Here is a 16,899-nt window from a genome sequence, read left to right on the forward strand (position 1 = left end):
GTTGGTCATGAGGAGAAATTAAAACTCTGGAGGGAGGAAATTCCATACTGTGGAACAAAAACCCACTGGAGAAGCATGTCGAAGAGTAACTTCAGCCAAAACATGGAAGGCAACATCACTATGGACAACTTTAGTTGGTTGATTTTACAAATCATAGACCTCTGAGGTTTTGAATGAGCCACTTAAGGTGAAATGGCCGTTTCACAAAAATGAGAGATATGGTAAGAACTTTACCTTTGTTATCTCTCTTTCTACAAAGTACATAGGGTCCACAGAGAAGTCTGGAACACTCAAGAATCACGTTCTCACACAAAAGGAGACGGAAAACCGGTGACCAGAGCGAAGCCTATCCGCAGCACAGGTGCGTCAGGGTGGGTGCCTTGTGGACCCTATGGACTTCGTAGAGAGAGATAAAGGCAAGTTCTAACCATCTCATTTTCTACTTCAGGGTCCATAGGCTCCACATGGAGACCTCTGGGATGTCCCAAAGCAGTCCCTTTAAGGGTGGGGACACTCCTGTGCAGAAGGAGAATCTGCAGCCCAAAGGAAGCATCCTGAGAGGCAAAAGGTATCAAATGTATAATACCTCAGAAAGGTCTGGGCAGAAGACCATGTGGCCGCCTTACAAAGATGAACAGCCGAGGCGCCAGGGCAAGCTGCCCACGAAGGACCCACAGAATGAGCAGTAACAGAGGGCGGCACTGGAAGGCCCTCACGAGTGTAAACCACAGAGATCGGCATGCAAAGCCTTCTAGCCAAAGTTTGTATATTGGCTGGCCATCCCTTGTGAAAGCCGTAGAGGACAAACAAACAAGGAGTCTGACTTCTGAAGGGAACTGGTTCGGTCCACAGAAATCAGAGAGGTCTGTAGAATTAAAGGCTGGTACAATAATTTCCGCATTAATGTGGAGACTAGAAACCACCTTAGGAAGGAACCCAGGGCGGGTCCGAAGCTCCGCCCTGTCCTGGTGAAAGACAAGAAATGGAGAACGGCAACAGAGAGGCCCCAAGTCTGACACACTTCTGGCAGAAGCAATAGCCAAAAGAAAAAAAAAAAAAGTCTTAGCTGTAAGCAATTTGAGATCCACTGAGTCCAGGGGTTCAAATGGAGGGCCCTAAGGACAACAGCCAAATCCCAAGGCGCCACAAGAGAGATAAAGGGAGGCTGAATGCGAAGGACACTCTGTAGGAAAGCGTGGATATCAGGAAGAGGAGCAATCCTTTGCTGGAACCACACTGGAAGAGCAGATACATGCACCTTCAGTGAGGCAAGGCGGAGAATAAGATCCAAAACAGCCTGCAGAAAAGCCAAAACATTGGATATCTGAAATACCTGGGGGTCGTTACACCTGGGACGACACCATTGAAAGCCGGTGTTCCACACACTGTGGTAAATCCAGGCAGAGTCTGGTTTACGTGCTCTGAGCATGGTGTTAACCACAGCGCCAGGAAAACCCTTGGACCTTAGGAGGGATGACTCAAGAGCCACGCCGTCAAAGAAAGACGACCCAGGTCTGGGTAAAGGCAAGGACCTTGAGAAAATAGGTCCGGACATTGAGGCAACAGCAATGGAGTGTCAATGGATAGACTCTGAAGAGCTGAGTACCAGTAACATCTGGGCCATGCTGGAGCCACCAGCAGGCAGTGCCTCCTTGTTTGAACTTCCAAAGTACTCGAGAAAGAAAGGAGAGTAGAGGAAACAAGTACGCAAACTGGAAGGTCCACTAGACAGAGCGACTACCAAGAGCCTTGGCGTCTATTGCCCCGGACCCGTACACTGGCAGCTTGTGATTGTGTTGGGAGGCCATGAGGTCTATGTCCGGAAGGCCCCACTGTCCACTAGGAGCTGAAACACTTCTTGGTGAAGAGACCATTCCCCGGGATTCACGTCGTGATGGATGAGGAAGTCCACTTCCTAATTGAGAACTCCTGGAATGAACACTGCCGAAATGGCTGGGAGATGACCTTTCGCCCATGTTAGAATGCGTGACACCTCTGTCATTGCAGCCTGACTTAAAGTTCCTCCTGATGGTTGACTTAAGCGTCTGACTGAACTTGCACGGGCTTTCCGTGAAGTACGAGTCTGGCTTGTTGCAGGGCCCTGAAGACCGCCCGAAGTTCCAATACGTCGATTGGCAGGGCAGCCTCTTCTGCTGTCCACCGTCCCCGAAATGAGCATGGACCAGTCACTGCGCCCCAACCCCGGAGGCTGGAGTCAGTTGTCAGAAGGACCCAGACCGGAATCCAAAAGGGGCACCCTCTGGTGAGGTGGACCGTCTGCAGCCACCAAGCAAGAGACAGACGCACCTCCGGAGAAAGCACCATCGTTTGCCTTATCCGATGGGGTACTCCATCCCACCTGGAGAGGATCAATTTCTGCAGAGGCCGGGAATGAAACTGGGCAAATTTCACCATGTCGAACGTTGACACCAAGGAACCCTGTGGAGCCTATTGCTGAGTGGATGGACACTTGGCGACTGTGGAGGCATCTGCATACTTGCGTCAGCAAAGTGGAGAGCTTTTCCGTAGACAGACCTCCCAGATGTAGCATCCTTTGGGATGGGATCAGGGAGGACTTCTTCCAATTGATTAACCACCCGTGCATCTGTAGCATAGATATAGTCAGCTGTAGGTGGTGGTGAAGTCCCTCTGGAGACCCTGCCTTACTGCCATAATTTTGGTAACACCCGAGGTGTAGTAGATAGGCCAATTGGCAGAGCCCGAAACTGGAAATGTTGTTGCAGTACAGGAAACCTGAGAAAACGCTGGTGAGCCAAAGCAATTGGAATATGCAGGCATGCATCCTGAATATCCAGACACCATAAAATCCCCAGGTTCCATAGCCTGTATTATTGTGTGTAGGGTTTCCAGCCTGAACCGAGGTACCCTGAGGAATTTGTCCAGGGACCTGAGATTACCGACAGGCTGGGATCGATTGGATTTTGAACCAGAAAAGGTTTGGAGTAACAACCCATTCCCCTTTGGGGCAACGGGACCGGTACTAAGACTTCTGCTTGAAGCAAGACTCGTACGGCTTTCTGGATCTGTAAGGCCATGTCACCCCGTGAGAGACTACTTCTTACCCAGGTGTCTACAGTGGTCCGACAACAAGTCGGCCTCCCACCCTGGTATCCGCCAGAGGGAGGCCCATCCCATTAGGCTGAGGGTTTATCCTGACTAGGAAGGACGTCTTGTACTCTAGGCCTGTTTCGTAGGTTTGACAGCCCTACTGGAAGCCGATGGCCTTGGAAGATCTGACCTGTGGGTTAACCTTGAGGACGTAAGGATCGAAAGGAGAAGGTGCAAGGCTTCGCTGAAGCCGCAGCCAAAGGCAGAAACGCAGAATTAACCACAGCAACATGTCCACAATCCTGTCCATGTCAGGACCGAACAATACTTCTCCAGTACAGTATATGGGAAGCATTGTAGGCCTTTCTTGGATTCAGCATCTGCCCTCCAAGAATGCCACCACAGGAAACTGCGAGCTGCCACAGCTGCCGCCGAGACACTGGAAGTCAGGAGACTGATATCCAGAACAGCCTTCCCAATATATGTAGCTGCATCTCTGATGTTACCAACCAAAAAACCTGGACATAAAAGAGCACAGTATTGCAGTGTATCATTTCTCTGATCGCAAAGTATTCTAGAGTGCCTTCTGACTTTTCTCTATTATATAATATAATATGGGAAGGGGACCAGAGCCATCTACCATTTAAACAGAGTGCCGGGTCCATTGGACCATATAATCTTGGACTTGAGAAGTCTATGCAAATTCTAATAAATTTTTTTTTTTTTAAATGGTCTCCATAGTTCATAAACAGTCCCTAAAAGCAGTCACGCTCATCTATGCAACGATGTGAGCGTGACTAGCGTGCCTGCAGCTATGGTATTCGCCTACGCACATGCACGCCATAGACTTCAATGGGGTAATCGCTGGCTGCGAGTGCTCGCAACCAGGCGATTGCGGTGCTATGCCGCGATGCGTGCTCACGTGCATTGAGCATCGTGGCAACGATGAGGCTGGCTCCATCTGTATATTTGTCCCCAAAAAATTATATTTATATACATCTAATCCTTATTGGCTTGAGCAGCCTGTACACGCCGAGTGTCAAGAGTCTGGTTTTGCCTTTATTGCTCCTCTCCCTGAGGTCACATTGAGATAATACATACCTTAGTTTTTTTCTAGGTGAATAAGATATACAATATTGAAAACGCAATCCAAATTCATCCAGTAGTTTTTACGTGATGCCGAAACAGACAAAAACAAAAATTCTGAAAAAAATGTTTTGTCTCCATAGTTCATACAGTCCCAATCAGTATATTTCTCAAAACAAATTTCTATATACAGATACAACCATTACAACCTTAAGTATAGATTTAGTGCCTACTCTAGCACACTGCCCTTTAAACCCCAAGGTTAGCAGTTTACCACAAAGAGGATAAAGGAGAAAGTAAGTTACAGCACCAATCCCTAAATGGTTAAGGTGCATACATACGATTTAACTATAACGACATCGTTATCGTTCAAAAAGTCGTTCAGTTTCTGAGTTATAACGATGAACGATTATCGTTCATGCGCGTTCCCGTTTGTAGTTCATTCTGACTGACCAACATTAAGGGAAGTTACAAAATCGTTTGCCGTTCAAAAAATCGTTCATTACACTTTAAAAAATCTGACAGAAAATAGTTCATAAAATCGTTGGTAACAAAATAGTTACGTGTGTATGCACCTTCAGCTTTATATTTATTTTCTTCTGAGATTATATCAAAACTAAAAACATGTCCCAAAGTTTGTGGGCTATGCCTTTAATGTGTGTCTGGGCATTTCTGCCCAGACACACATTAACATGTACATAAAATCAAGCATGTAATGGCCATGTTTAGTACCACCATTGTATTACTGATGTTTGAAGAGCTCAGTGACCTCAACATAGCACAATCATTATGCCACCTTTTCAAAAAGTCAGGTTGTTAAATTTATGCACTGTGACTGTTGACTGGGACAGCTCTAAGTGTTGCTATTATGAAGTAGCCACAAAATGATAGGCCACACAAACTCACAGATTGGATTTTATTGCTGAAGTGTGTAAAAATCATCTGTCCTCAGTTGCAACACTCACTACCACGTTCCAATCTCCCTATGGAAGAATCACCACCACAAGAACTCTTCTTCGGTAGCTCCATGGATTGGCTTGGTTTTCCATGTCTGAGCAGTCACACACAGACCTTAAATCACCATGCACGGTACAGACTGAAGTAGTGTAAAGAATTCACTGCAGCACAATGGAAATGCATTCTCTAGACTAGAGTGCAAACCCCTCTTTTTTACATGGTAGTGTGATGAGAAATTGGAGTGTAACAGATGCCAGAAGAACGTACCCTGCCCGCATGCTTACCATCAACTGTAAAACTTGGAATAATGGTCTGGAAAAAGTTTTTTTATTTTGGTTTTGTGTGGGATCTCTATTTCCAGGGAAGAAAAAAGTTAATGCTACAACAAACAATGACACAGAATTGTGTGCTTTGAACTTTACGGCAACAGTTTGGGGGAAGTTTCTTTCCTGTGTTAGATTGGTAATGTAACACACACACACACACACACACAGGGGACCAAAGTTTGGTGTGGGAGAACTTGAATGATCTGCACAGAACCCCGGACTCCAACCCCATCAAATACCTTTGTGATGAAATGGAACACAACACCCAACCTCATTAAGGGATCTATTTACTAAGCAGTGTTAGCAGAAGTGAAAAGTCATAAAGTGCCAGTCAATCAGCTCCCAACTGCCATTTTTCAAACACAGCCTGTGAGATGACAGTTGGGAGCTGATTGGCTGGCACCTTATCACTTTTCCTAACACTGCTTAGTAAATAGACCCCTAATACTTTTGTTCCAACATCTAGTGGAAAACCTTCCCAGAAGAGTGGAGGCTGCTGCTACAGCAATGGGTGGACCAACTTTATTTTGATGCCCAAGGTTCTGGAATATGATTTTCAACAAGCACATACGGGTGTGAGGGTTCGGTATCCACATACTTTTGGCCATGTACTGTATAAACAAATCTTTACAGTGGAATAAGTAGCAATAATATAGGAGATTGTGCCTTTAAATGTATTTTATATAGTCATGTTTTTCTGCATGAGATACTTTGTTTTGCAAACTAGCAATCAATTTAACAATCTTTCAATGCAGTGTTATGGTGCATACACACGATCAGATTTTTCCATCAGATATGAACGATAACGATTTAAAAATCGTTCAGTCGTTCATATCTGAAGGAAAATCGTTCATATCTGACATGCCTGAACGATGGACGATCAACGATGCGCGTTCCCGATGGTCAGATAACGATTTCTGATATCTGTGTTTGCAGTCAGACTTGGACGATTCCATTCATTTTAATGCAGTCAAAAATCGTTCAATCGTTCAAATCGTTCAAAACTTTGGTAAAATCGTTCAAATCGTTTAATCGTTCATCTGACAAATCTGACAAGTCTGACAAATCTGACCGTGTGTACGCTCCATTAGGTCAGCTGGTCAAACTATCAGTTGCAACATAACTAAACTCTAATCTGGTGAGAACATTCCGTTTCTGCACTGGATTAAATGTCGAGAATATTGAATGCTTAAGCTCAACAAATGATACGAGCACAGCACTGGGGGCTGCCAATGCTTTTGGAATGCTACAAGTAGAATTTTTGTACAGCATTTAAAAAAACCATCAGCTATGACCTAATTGAAGTCACTCTAAACTGCCATTTAAATCATTCTGCAGCCGGAACGCAGTTAAATGCCGGGCATAAAGCAATAATACAAATAAACATACAGTAAGTAGTAAGATGTAAATTATTCACCTTAGCTTGAAGTTGCTGTAGCTCATGGTCCAGTTTCTCTTTCTCTTCCCTTAATAGCCTGTTGCTTTCTATTAAAACATTCATAGTTTCAGTTTTCTTCAACAGCTCTTCATGTTGGGCCATTGTCCTTGCAGTTACCTGAATTTGTAACATAAAACGAGCATTTGTTACACGGACACTCATTCGGAATTCCACATGAGCAATGGTTTAAGCACAAAACCCGCTACTTTAGACAAAGCCAATAAAACAGGATATTTGTATTCAGTGGTTTAACTAGGGTATTTGGAGCCCAGGGCAAGATGAAAAATGGAGCCACCCCCCCATGTGCGTCAATAAAGTGGGTATGGCCACATGGGGCATGGCCACTGAAAAATGGGGATGGGTCAACATGACAGTTTGCTACTCTGGGAGCATTCCTTTCCATTCCATATGCACCATCATGTCACCAGTAGTAGTGCCCCTTATAAAGTGCCCCCTGTTGTAGTGCCTATTATGCAATGTCCTAGTAGTAGTGCCCCTCATGCTATGCCCACTGTAGTAATGCCCCTTATGCAATGTCCCCAGCAGTAGTTCTCTTACACAATGCCCAGTTGTAGTGCACATTATGCAGTGCCCAATATACAGTGTCCACTATGCAGTGCCCCCAGTAGTAGTGCCATTTACACATAAAACTTGTAGACACAGTCAGACAAAATTATACTTACTGGTCCCCTCACTCGGCATTATGGGAGAGACAAAGGGGGGGGTGAAGGTCGCCGGCTTCCAGGTCAGTGTTTAGTGTGTAGTGCAGACAGCACTAAGTGTGGTCCGCACTACACAATAAAACGCCGCCGGTGGTGTGTTTGTTTTAGCAGCCAATGAGAGCCAGACAGACTCCCTGGCTGCTGCACCCAGGGCCGGAGCCGGGCTGGAGCTCACTCATGAACAAACAAAAACACACACACCACTGGCAGCATTTTATTGTGTAGTGCGGACCATACCCCCGCCGGTCTGACTGCGACGGTGGCAAGTACCCCGTCTGACCCCCTTCGTTACACCGCTGTTTGTACTTAACAGTAAAATCCCTTTCTCCAATTCCATTGGGGACACAGGGACTCTGGGTTATACATGGCAGTGGGTGGTGCCTGGCACTTTAAATCTTCAGACACCATCAGACTCCAAAGAAAAAGGAACCCCGAAACATCTAACAATACAGACGTCACAGATGAAACAAAAAGTTGTCACAACAGGCAACTGGAAAACATAACAGATCAGCACTGGTAGGGCGCCCAGTGTCCCCCATGGAAGCTGAGAAAGGTAAGGCCAAGGAAATCCTCCCTCAGACACAGACCAGAAACCGCCTGGGCTAGGCTACAAGGCATTGCCGCGTAATGATGGGCAAGAGGTGCCTGCAGCAGCCAATAGCAGGGACTGTCAGGATGACAGGTGCGGCTAGGCTCCTTTCCCAGCCCAACGGAATATGGTCGTCCTATGACCTTGCGGTGAAATTTGCACATCTGGTGCAAAAAGATATCAGCTCTCAGTGGAGTGTAAAATATTGTTAGTATTTATTATGTTATGGATAGGTGCAGAAAGCAATAATAATAAAAAAAAAAATTCCATACATGGCCATCCTATGATCTGGCGCCGACAAAATAATGGGAAGGGGGCAACCATAGCTTAGCATCACGCTTGGTCTATCCACCGTCGCTAGTGGACAGACCCTACTTATCTGCTACGGCCAGCCTCCGGTTAAGCGGTGCAGCCGCAATGTGAGAAGACGCCACATGGAGGGTATCTGGACATAACGATCCGGGGACACTCACGTTGAAGGCAGACTTCCGCTACAAAATTGAAAAATTAAAAACAGACAGGCAGCTCCACCGGGCACTAAACTAAACTGAGTCAGGTGGAGTATAGAGGGGGAGGGCTTAGTCATAATCACTGAAGATTTAAAGTACCAGGCTCCACTCACCATTGTCTATAACCCAGAGTCCCCCAGTGGAGAACTAGGTTTGAAGAATTACAGTTCTGCACATCTTTCCAACAAAATGTGTAGTACAAGACCAACGTGTATTCAGATATACAAGGAAAAGGGTAAAAAGTTGTAAAGCCAACCTGAACTTTTTCACGTTCTGTATTCAAACTATCTTGCAGCTCATTTATTTCTCTTTCCATGTGCTCTATACGCTGCCGGTATCGCAAACATTCTACTTGTGCAACTTCAAACCTTGTTTCAGCAATTTCTTTCTCCCGTCTCACAAATCTATAAGAGAGACCATTTAAAAACATACATGGATTGGTGGACAAAGGAAAAAAAAACAAGTTATACTGAAAGGTCATCCAAAATGTTAACTATTATTCTTTGATTATATGTTAACTCATTGCGCTCATAATAGTTTCTGCCATTACCCAGGAATACATACATAGTTCATGGCAGTCAGTACAATTGAATGTACCGAAGCAATACAATAAAGGGGGCTACAAAATAAAAACAAGAGATATGGTAAGAACTTACCTTTGTTATCTCTGTTTCTACGAAGTCCATAGGGTCCACAGGGTGACCTTGGGGTATAGCTGGATCCTGGATCCTCGGGCACCACGGAGTTAAAGCTTTTAGCTGCTCCCAGGATGCACTTGGGTCCATCCTCCTCTATACCCCGCCCCCGAGCCACAGGCACCTAAGTTGGTAAGCAGCCAAGGCCGGAGGAGGAGACGAAACAGAGAGAAGGAAGAATGGAACACACAAGAACCATACTCAGAGAAATGGGAGACTGAAAACCGGTGACCAGTCACAAAGCCCATATGAAGCCAGGTGCGTCAGGGCGGGTGCCCTGTGGACCCTACGGACTTCGTAGAAACAGAGATAACAAAGGTAAGTTCTTACCATATCTCTTGTTTTCTACTTCAGGGTCCACAGGGTGACCTTGGGGATGTCCCAAAGCAGTCCAACTAAGGGCGGGGATGCTCCTGTGCTGATAGGAGAACCCGGCGCCCAAGGGATGCATCCTGAGAGGCAAAGGTGTCAAACGCATAGAACCTCAAAAAGGTCTGAATGGAAGACCAGGTGGCCGCCTTACACAACTGAACAGCAGTGGTGCCACGGCTAGCAGCCCAAGAAGGGCCCACAGACCGAGTGGAATGAGCAATAACAGAGGCTGGAACAGGTAAACCCTCCTGCATATAAGCCTCAATAATAACAGAACGAAGCCAACGGGCTAGAGTCTGTTTGTTGGCAGGCCAACCCCTCTTGTGAAAACCAAAGAGGATAAACAAAGAATCCGACTTCCTCACAGTACTAGTCCTGTCCCCATAAACCTGGAGTGCACGGACAACGTCTAAAGAAGCCTCCCCAGCCGAAAGATCAGGTGACTGAAAGGCTGGTACAACAATTTCCTGATTAATGTGGTACCTGGAAACCACCTTAGGCAGGAAATCAGGACGAGTGCGAAGCACCGCTCTGTCCTAATGAAAAACCAGAAAAGGGGGACGACAGGAAAGCGCCCCCAAATCCGAAACCCTCCTGGCAGAGGCAACTGCCAAGAGGAAAAGTCTTAAAAGTTAGCCACTTGAGTTCCACTGACTCCAAGGGCTCAAAAGGAGGACCCTGTTAGGCCCGAAGAACCACCGCCAAATCCCACAGGGCCACAGGTGGCACAAAGGGAGGCAGGATTCTTAGAACACCCTGGAAAAAAGTGTGTACGTCCGGCATAGCAGCAATCCTGCGCTGGAACCACACCGACAGAGCAGATACATGCACCTTCAGTGAGGAAAGACGTAATCCTAAATCCAAACCCGACTGAAGGAAAGCCAGAATACGCGAAACCCGGAACACCTGGGGATCATATTTTCTGGCCTCACACCACTGAAAGTAAGTGTGCCACACTCTGTGGTAGATCCTCGCGGAAGCAGGCTTGCGCGCCCTCAGCATGGTGGTAATAACGGAGCAAGAAAAGCCCCGAGACCTCAGGACGGCTGTCTCAAGAGCCACGCCGTCAAAGATAGTCGACCCAGATATGGGTGAAGACAGGGCCCCTGAGACAACAGGTCCCGCCGTTGAGGTAGGAGGTACGGAGCGTCAATGGACAGGCTCCGCAGATCGGAATACCACGGCCTTCTAGGCCACGCTGGGGCCACCAGGATCAGTGTGCCTCCGTCCTGCTTGAACTTGCGCAGGACCCGAGGCAGCAGAGATATCGGAGGAAACAAGTAAGCCAGGTGAAACAGCCATTTCACCGACAGCGCGTCTATCAGACTTGCGCCTGCGTCCCTTGTCCTTGACCCGTACACGGGCAGCTTGTGATTGTGACGGGACGCCATCAGGTCCAGCTCTGGCAGCCCCCACTTGTCCACGAGTAGTTGGAATACCTCTGGATGAAGCGACCATTCCCCGGGATGCACGTCGTAACGGCTGAGGAAGTCTGCCTCCCAATTGAGGACTCCCGGGATGAAGACTGCCGAGAGAGCTGGAAGATAGCGCTCTGCCCAAGCAAGGACGCGGGACACCTCCGACATCGCAGCTCGACTGGAGCCTGTCATCGCCCCCCCACCCCGGAGACTGGCATCTGTCGTGAGCAGACCCCATTCCGGGATCCAAAAGGGGCGCCCCTCGAGGAGATGAGCCGTCTGTAACCACCAGGTCAGGGACAGATGCACCTCCGAGGACAACACCAGCATCTGAGAGCGGATCCTGTGTGGCAATCCGTTCCATTCCGAAAGAATCAGCCTCTGCAGAGGCCTGGAATGGAACTGGGCAAACTCCACCATGTCGAATGCCGACACCATGGACCCCAAAACTCTCATCGCTGAGTGCACCGACACTCTGCCACTGCTCAGACAACTGTGAATCCGCAGCTGTAAGGAGGAGACCTTCTCTGGAGTCAGGAAAATCGGTTGCTGACGAGAGTCCAGCAGGGCCCCCAAATGAACCATCCGCTATGATGGGATGAGGGAGGACTTCTTCCAGTTGATCAACCACCCGTGCGCCTGTAGACAAGCGACCGTCAGGTGGAGATGCTGGATCAGTACCTCCGGGGAGCTTGCCAGCAAGAGGAGGGAGTCTAGATACGGTAGCAACCGTATCCCCTGGCTCCGAAGGTGAGCCGCCATGACCGCCATCACCTTGGTAAATACCCTTGGTGCCGTGGAGAGGCCAAAGGGTAGAGCCCTGAATTGGTAGTGGTTGTGGAGAAGAGCAAACCGCAGAAACAGTTGGTGCGATGTTGCTATAGGCACATGGAGGTAGGCGTCCAGGATATCCAGGGAGACCATATAATCCCCCGGTTCCATCGCCAGAATGATGGAACGCAAAGTTTCCATCCTGAATTTGGGAACCCTGAGAAACCTGTTCAGGGACTTAAAATTGAGGATGGGGTGATGAGAGCCATTGGGTTTCTGCACAAGAAACAGCGTAGAGTAATACCCCATCCCAAGTTGAGATTGTGGTACGGGTATAATGACCCCCGCCGTCAGCAAGGCCTCTATGGCTTCCTGAACCTGCAAGGCCTTTGTTTTGTCCTGAGAAGGACTCGTGCAAAAAAACTGGCGAGGCAGCCTGTGCCGAAAAGACAGGGCGTACCCCTGGGAGACCACTTCTCGCACCCAGGCATCCGTGGTGGTATTGTGCCAGCACTGGGCGAATTGAAGAAGTCGGCCTCCCACTCTGGGGACCCCCAGAGGGAGGCCCGTCCCATCATGCAGGAGGCTTATCTATTTGCTTGGAAGAAGGGCGCCTAGCACTCCAGGCTTGCTTCTTTGGCTTTGAGGCGGTCTTGGTTGCGGACTGCCTCGGGAAGGACTGACCCTTTGCCTGGCCCTGAACCCGAAAGGAGCGAAAGGCCGAGCTCCGGACCTTAGCAGGTGTCGTAGCTGAAGGGAAGAAGGCTGACTTGGATATTGCCTGGGTATCTACTATTTTGTCCAGGTCCGGACCAAATAGTAACTCTCCTTTAAAAGGTAAGGCCTCCAAGCATTTCTTTGAATCAGCGTCTGCTCTCCAAGACCTCAACCACAAGGATCTGCGAGCAGACACTGCTGCCGCCGAAACCCTAGAGGTCAGCAGGCTAGCATCCAAAGATGCTTCTCCAATGTAGGAAGCGGCATCTCTCATCTGTCCTAACAACGCCCTCTGGACATCCGGAGCTTCATCCGTAAACGTATCCTCCAAGGCGTTGCCCAACCCTCAATGGCCTTGGCCACCAAGGAGATGGCCATGGACGGCCGGGCTACAGCCCCTGAGAGAGAGTAAATAGACTTTAGACAAGTCTCCACCTTCCTGTCCGTAGGATCCTTCAGTGAGGATATAGACGGCAATGGCAAAGTAGCACTCCTGATGAGGCATGTTACATGGGAATCGACCGCAGGCGGAGTTTCCCATTTCTTACAATGCGCCTCCGGAAACTGATAATTGGACGCCAACCGCTTCTGTGGCAGGAATCCCTTACTGGGCGTCTGCCAGGCCATCGCCATGTGATCCATCAACTGATCAGACAAGGGGAACGCTGCAGAAGTAACCTTAGCTTTTTAAAACTAGGATACCTCGACTTGGGAGCAGGTGCCTCATCCTCAATCAGAATAAAGGCCCGCACCGCCCTAACCAGAGCCCGCACATTGATGGAAGACTTAGTGTCTACCTCCTGGACTGAGGTATCTGAGGCTGAGTCATCCTGCACCTCACCATCATCCGAGGACCCCTCAGAGTCCGAAAAATGCGCAGCCTGCGCCATAACTGTGCGTTTAGACGCCCTGGAGGGCACGTCACTGCGCAACATCGACTGAAAAGCCGAAGATGCTGCCGCCAAATCTTGGACAGTGTGGGAAAGCGCATCCACCCAGGGTGGAGGAGCTGCCACAGGAGCCTGAAACGGCACCACAGCCTGCTGCGCCACAGGGGTGGACTGTATATACATTGGCAACCCCGCATAGGGACCAACAGGCTGAGACCCCGGGGGAGTCTTCAATAATTGTGGGACACCCGGGGAATGGGGGATGGTAGGCTGGGGCAACGCCCTAGTAGGGACGGCAGTCGGGACCGACAGACGGTCCGCGATGGACACCAGCACATCGCCCATGGTGGCTCCTGCGACATAGGAGGTTTAGACGTACCAGGGACCGCCTGGCACCGTCCGCACAGGACGTCCTGTGACAAATTCTCCCTATCCACTCCTGCAGAACAGCGCATGCAGGAGAACAATACTGGAGTCACGGAGTGCTCAATCTCCTCCTCAGACATTACAGACTATATAATTAAAACAGTTATGACATAGGAAGAAAACGTGCACACTCACCAGTGTGCTGGACAACAGCCCACAATATGGCCCTGTGTAGCACACAACTGTATGTGACGGACCTCACAAATACGTGATCTATATAAGTGAGGTCAGTAGAAACACCCTTCCCCCGCACACCTGTAGGGCTTGTAGGAGAAGGAAAGGGATAGGTATAAGCTGACAGTAAGTAGAAATTAGCACAGACAGGCAGCACTAGCAAAAGTCACATACCATGCAGGAAGATATACTCACTGCACCTTTCCACTACAATCAACCTGCCCAGATTCAGTGTCTGGGAGGGCTATAGTGCTGTGTACACTGTCCTTTTGCAGGGGAGAGGTACACAGGGGGACCGGTCCGCGTGCTCCCTGAGAGTATCTGCGCTGCCACAGAGAAAATGGCTGCTGGAGACCTCAGAGGAGGAGTGGCCGAGGAATCTGCAGCTCAGCGACGCCAGACTACGTGCTGAAAGGCGCGCTGAGCTGAGGGGAGGAGCCGCTAGACAGGGAAGGCTTCCTCCCCTGGCTAGCATATTAACCCCCGGGTTGCCGGCATCCCGCTTGCCTTATTCACCCTGGTGGTCTAGTGGTCTGGCGGGGTATGCCTCCAATGGAGGGGGAGCCCGCCGCCACCGCTAGCGCCCCCGGTCTGTCCCTTAGACCGGGGGCATGGGACTGCATTTAAAAGGAACCCGCGCACCGCCGCTAATCAGTGGTGCACGGCTTACCTCGATCTCCCCGGCAGCAGTCCCGGGGGAAACCAGAGTCCGGCTAGTACAGACTGTCTTCCCCCGCCGCGATCCCCAGTTCAGTGCTGGCGTCGCGGCGCCAGCAGGGAGAAGGAGCGGCAGCGTGGGCGTCTGTACAGACAGCCCATCGCTGCCGCTCTGGAGAAAAAAACTGAAGTAAAAATAAAATAAATTTAACTTAGTTAAAAAAAAAAAAAAAGCAGCCCCCCCCCCCCCCCCACAGGGTGACCAGACTCCAGCCGGGCACCAGCTTAAACTGAGGTGCCTGTGGCTCGGGGGCGGGGTATAGAGGAGGATGGACCCAAGTGCATCCTGGGAGCAGCTAAAAGCTTTATCTCCGTGGTGCCAGAGGATCCAGCTATACCCCAAGGCCACCCTGTGGACCCCTATGGACCCTGAAGTAGAAATAAAAGTAGCCACATATGCTGCATAAGCAAACATTTATAGAAGTGACTGAGGCCCTCATTCAGAGCCGCTCGTAAGCAGCCGCTCGTTCGTTATGAGTGATGTTCGCTCATCTGCGCATGCGTACGGATTGTAATACGCATGCGCGAACCAGTCAGTGCGGCCGAAAATCGTTTGTTCGCTAAATAGCGAATGCCTGCTATTTTGAGTGACATGAGGAGGCGTATGTGGGTGGTAACAGGGGAAGGTGCTTGAAAACGGGGAGTGGAATTCAGAACGCATGCGTGCTTAAAGGTCAAAATGGGCGTTTTAAGGGTGTGCATAATTAACAAAGCAGCGTCATCGACCACGTCACTTGGTTGTTTTATAGTCAGAACTGCTCGCAAGATAGCGGTAGGAAAAACCAACCACAAGAATAGCGAGCAGTTCATACGCTGTTCGATGTACTCGATTAATCTAATAAATAGCGGACATGACGTATGGTGCGAGCGGCCAGGGGGCGTATTTTTCACATTTACGACCGCAAGTTTTATTCGCTCGTTCAGACAGAGGCGTGAACAGACCGCAAAGTGCGAACGGTTCATTTGAATAGCCACCCCTTTTTTCTGAACGAGCGAGCGCAAATAGCGTCCGGCTCTGAATCAGACCCTGAGTGGATAACAATTTCTTTCAAATAGAGTCTGCAGATAATAGATGAAAATAAAGACGACAGGATGTATGTATAGATGACCAGCCTGCTGTCACAGAAGTCTAAGGAGTTGCTAAGGCCCGCGTTGAGCAGGCTCTTAGTACGTATTGGCACTTATGTCCACTCTTGTATTGGTGTACAACTGCTTCTCTAACATAGCTTGCTTGGACATGCCATGATCGAAGTACAGAAGAAAAAAATAAGAAAGAATGTGTCTCTAATATGGCACACTGATAATGGTAGTGATACTATTTATAATATGAAAAACAAACACATTTTACAAAAGTGTCCGTATCATGGACTAGGGAAATACAAGTTAAAAAATGGGAAAAGATTTTCCAAAAGGGTGCAAATAAGTTGAAAATATGCAATAAAATCAGAGATTTGTCCCAAATATAAATTACCAAAATGGGATTAAGGAGAAGAATGATTAACTATATAATTACCATATGCAACATCTTGGTTTCAGATAAGAAAATATATATATTATATATATTTTCTTAAGGACACACTGTGGGACAAATCTCTGATTTTATTGCATATTTTCAACTTACTTGCACCCTTTCGGAAAATCTCTTAATTTTTTTAACTTCTATTTTGCTGGCCCTAGTCCTTGATATTGACATTTTGTAATATGAACAATAAATAAATTTTTTGTAACTTATATTTCCCTGGCCCTAGTCCATGATATTGACATTTTATAATATGAACAATAAAAGTTATAATTTACAAATAGTATCACTACCATTATAAGTGCGCCATGTGAGAGAAATTCTCTTATTTCTGCTGTACTTCAATAATTCTCATATTTGACAGTTGGCAGCCCCCCCGAATCTCAACATTGATTTGTAACAAGCAATACGGGGTTAGTACCATATATCAATGTATGCAGATGTATACACCTGTCTAATTTGGAAGTGCCATCACATATGACTTTTGCCAAGAATGTTAGATTG

The 16,899-nt window shown here is 48.1% G+C and overlaps 1 protein-coding gene across 1 annotated transcript in view; it reads right to left on the minus strand.

Annotated features, from left to right (window-relative positions):
- Window positions 1-16,899, minus strand: part of TPR (translocated promoter region, nuclear basket protein) — a 294,162-nt gene that overhangs the window by 97,306 nt on the left and 179,957 nt on the right. Inside the window, exons 27-28 of the mRNA XM_088453921.1 lie at window positions 8,953-9,100; window positions 6,856-6,993 (exon numbers count right to left, since the gene is read on the minus strand). Of these exons, the coding sequence (XP_088310047.1) occupies window positions 6,856-6,993; window positions 8,953-9,100 (286 nt within the window). The remainder of the gene's footprint in view (window positions 1-6,855; window positions 6,994-8,952; window positions 9,101-16,899) is intronic.

Source organism: Taudactylus pleione, unplaced genomic scaffold, assembly GCF_031769625.1.
Source record: "Taudactylus pleione unplaced genomic scaffold, aTauple2 ptg000602l, whole genome shotgun sequence".
Classification (NCBI taxonomy): Eukaryota; Metazoa; Chordata; class Amphibia; order Anura; family Myobatrachidae; genus Taudactylus; species Taudactylus pleione.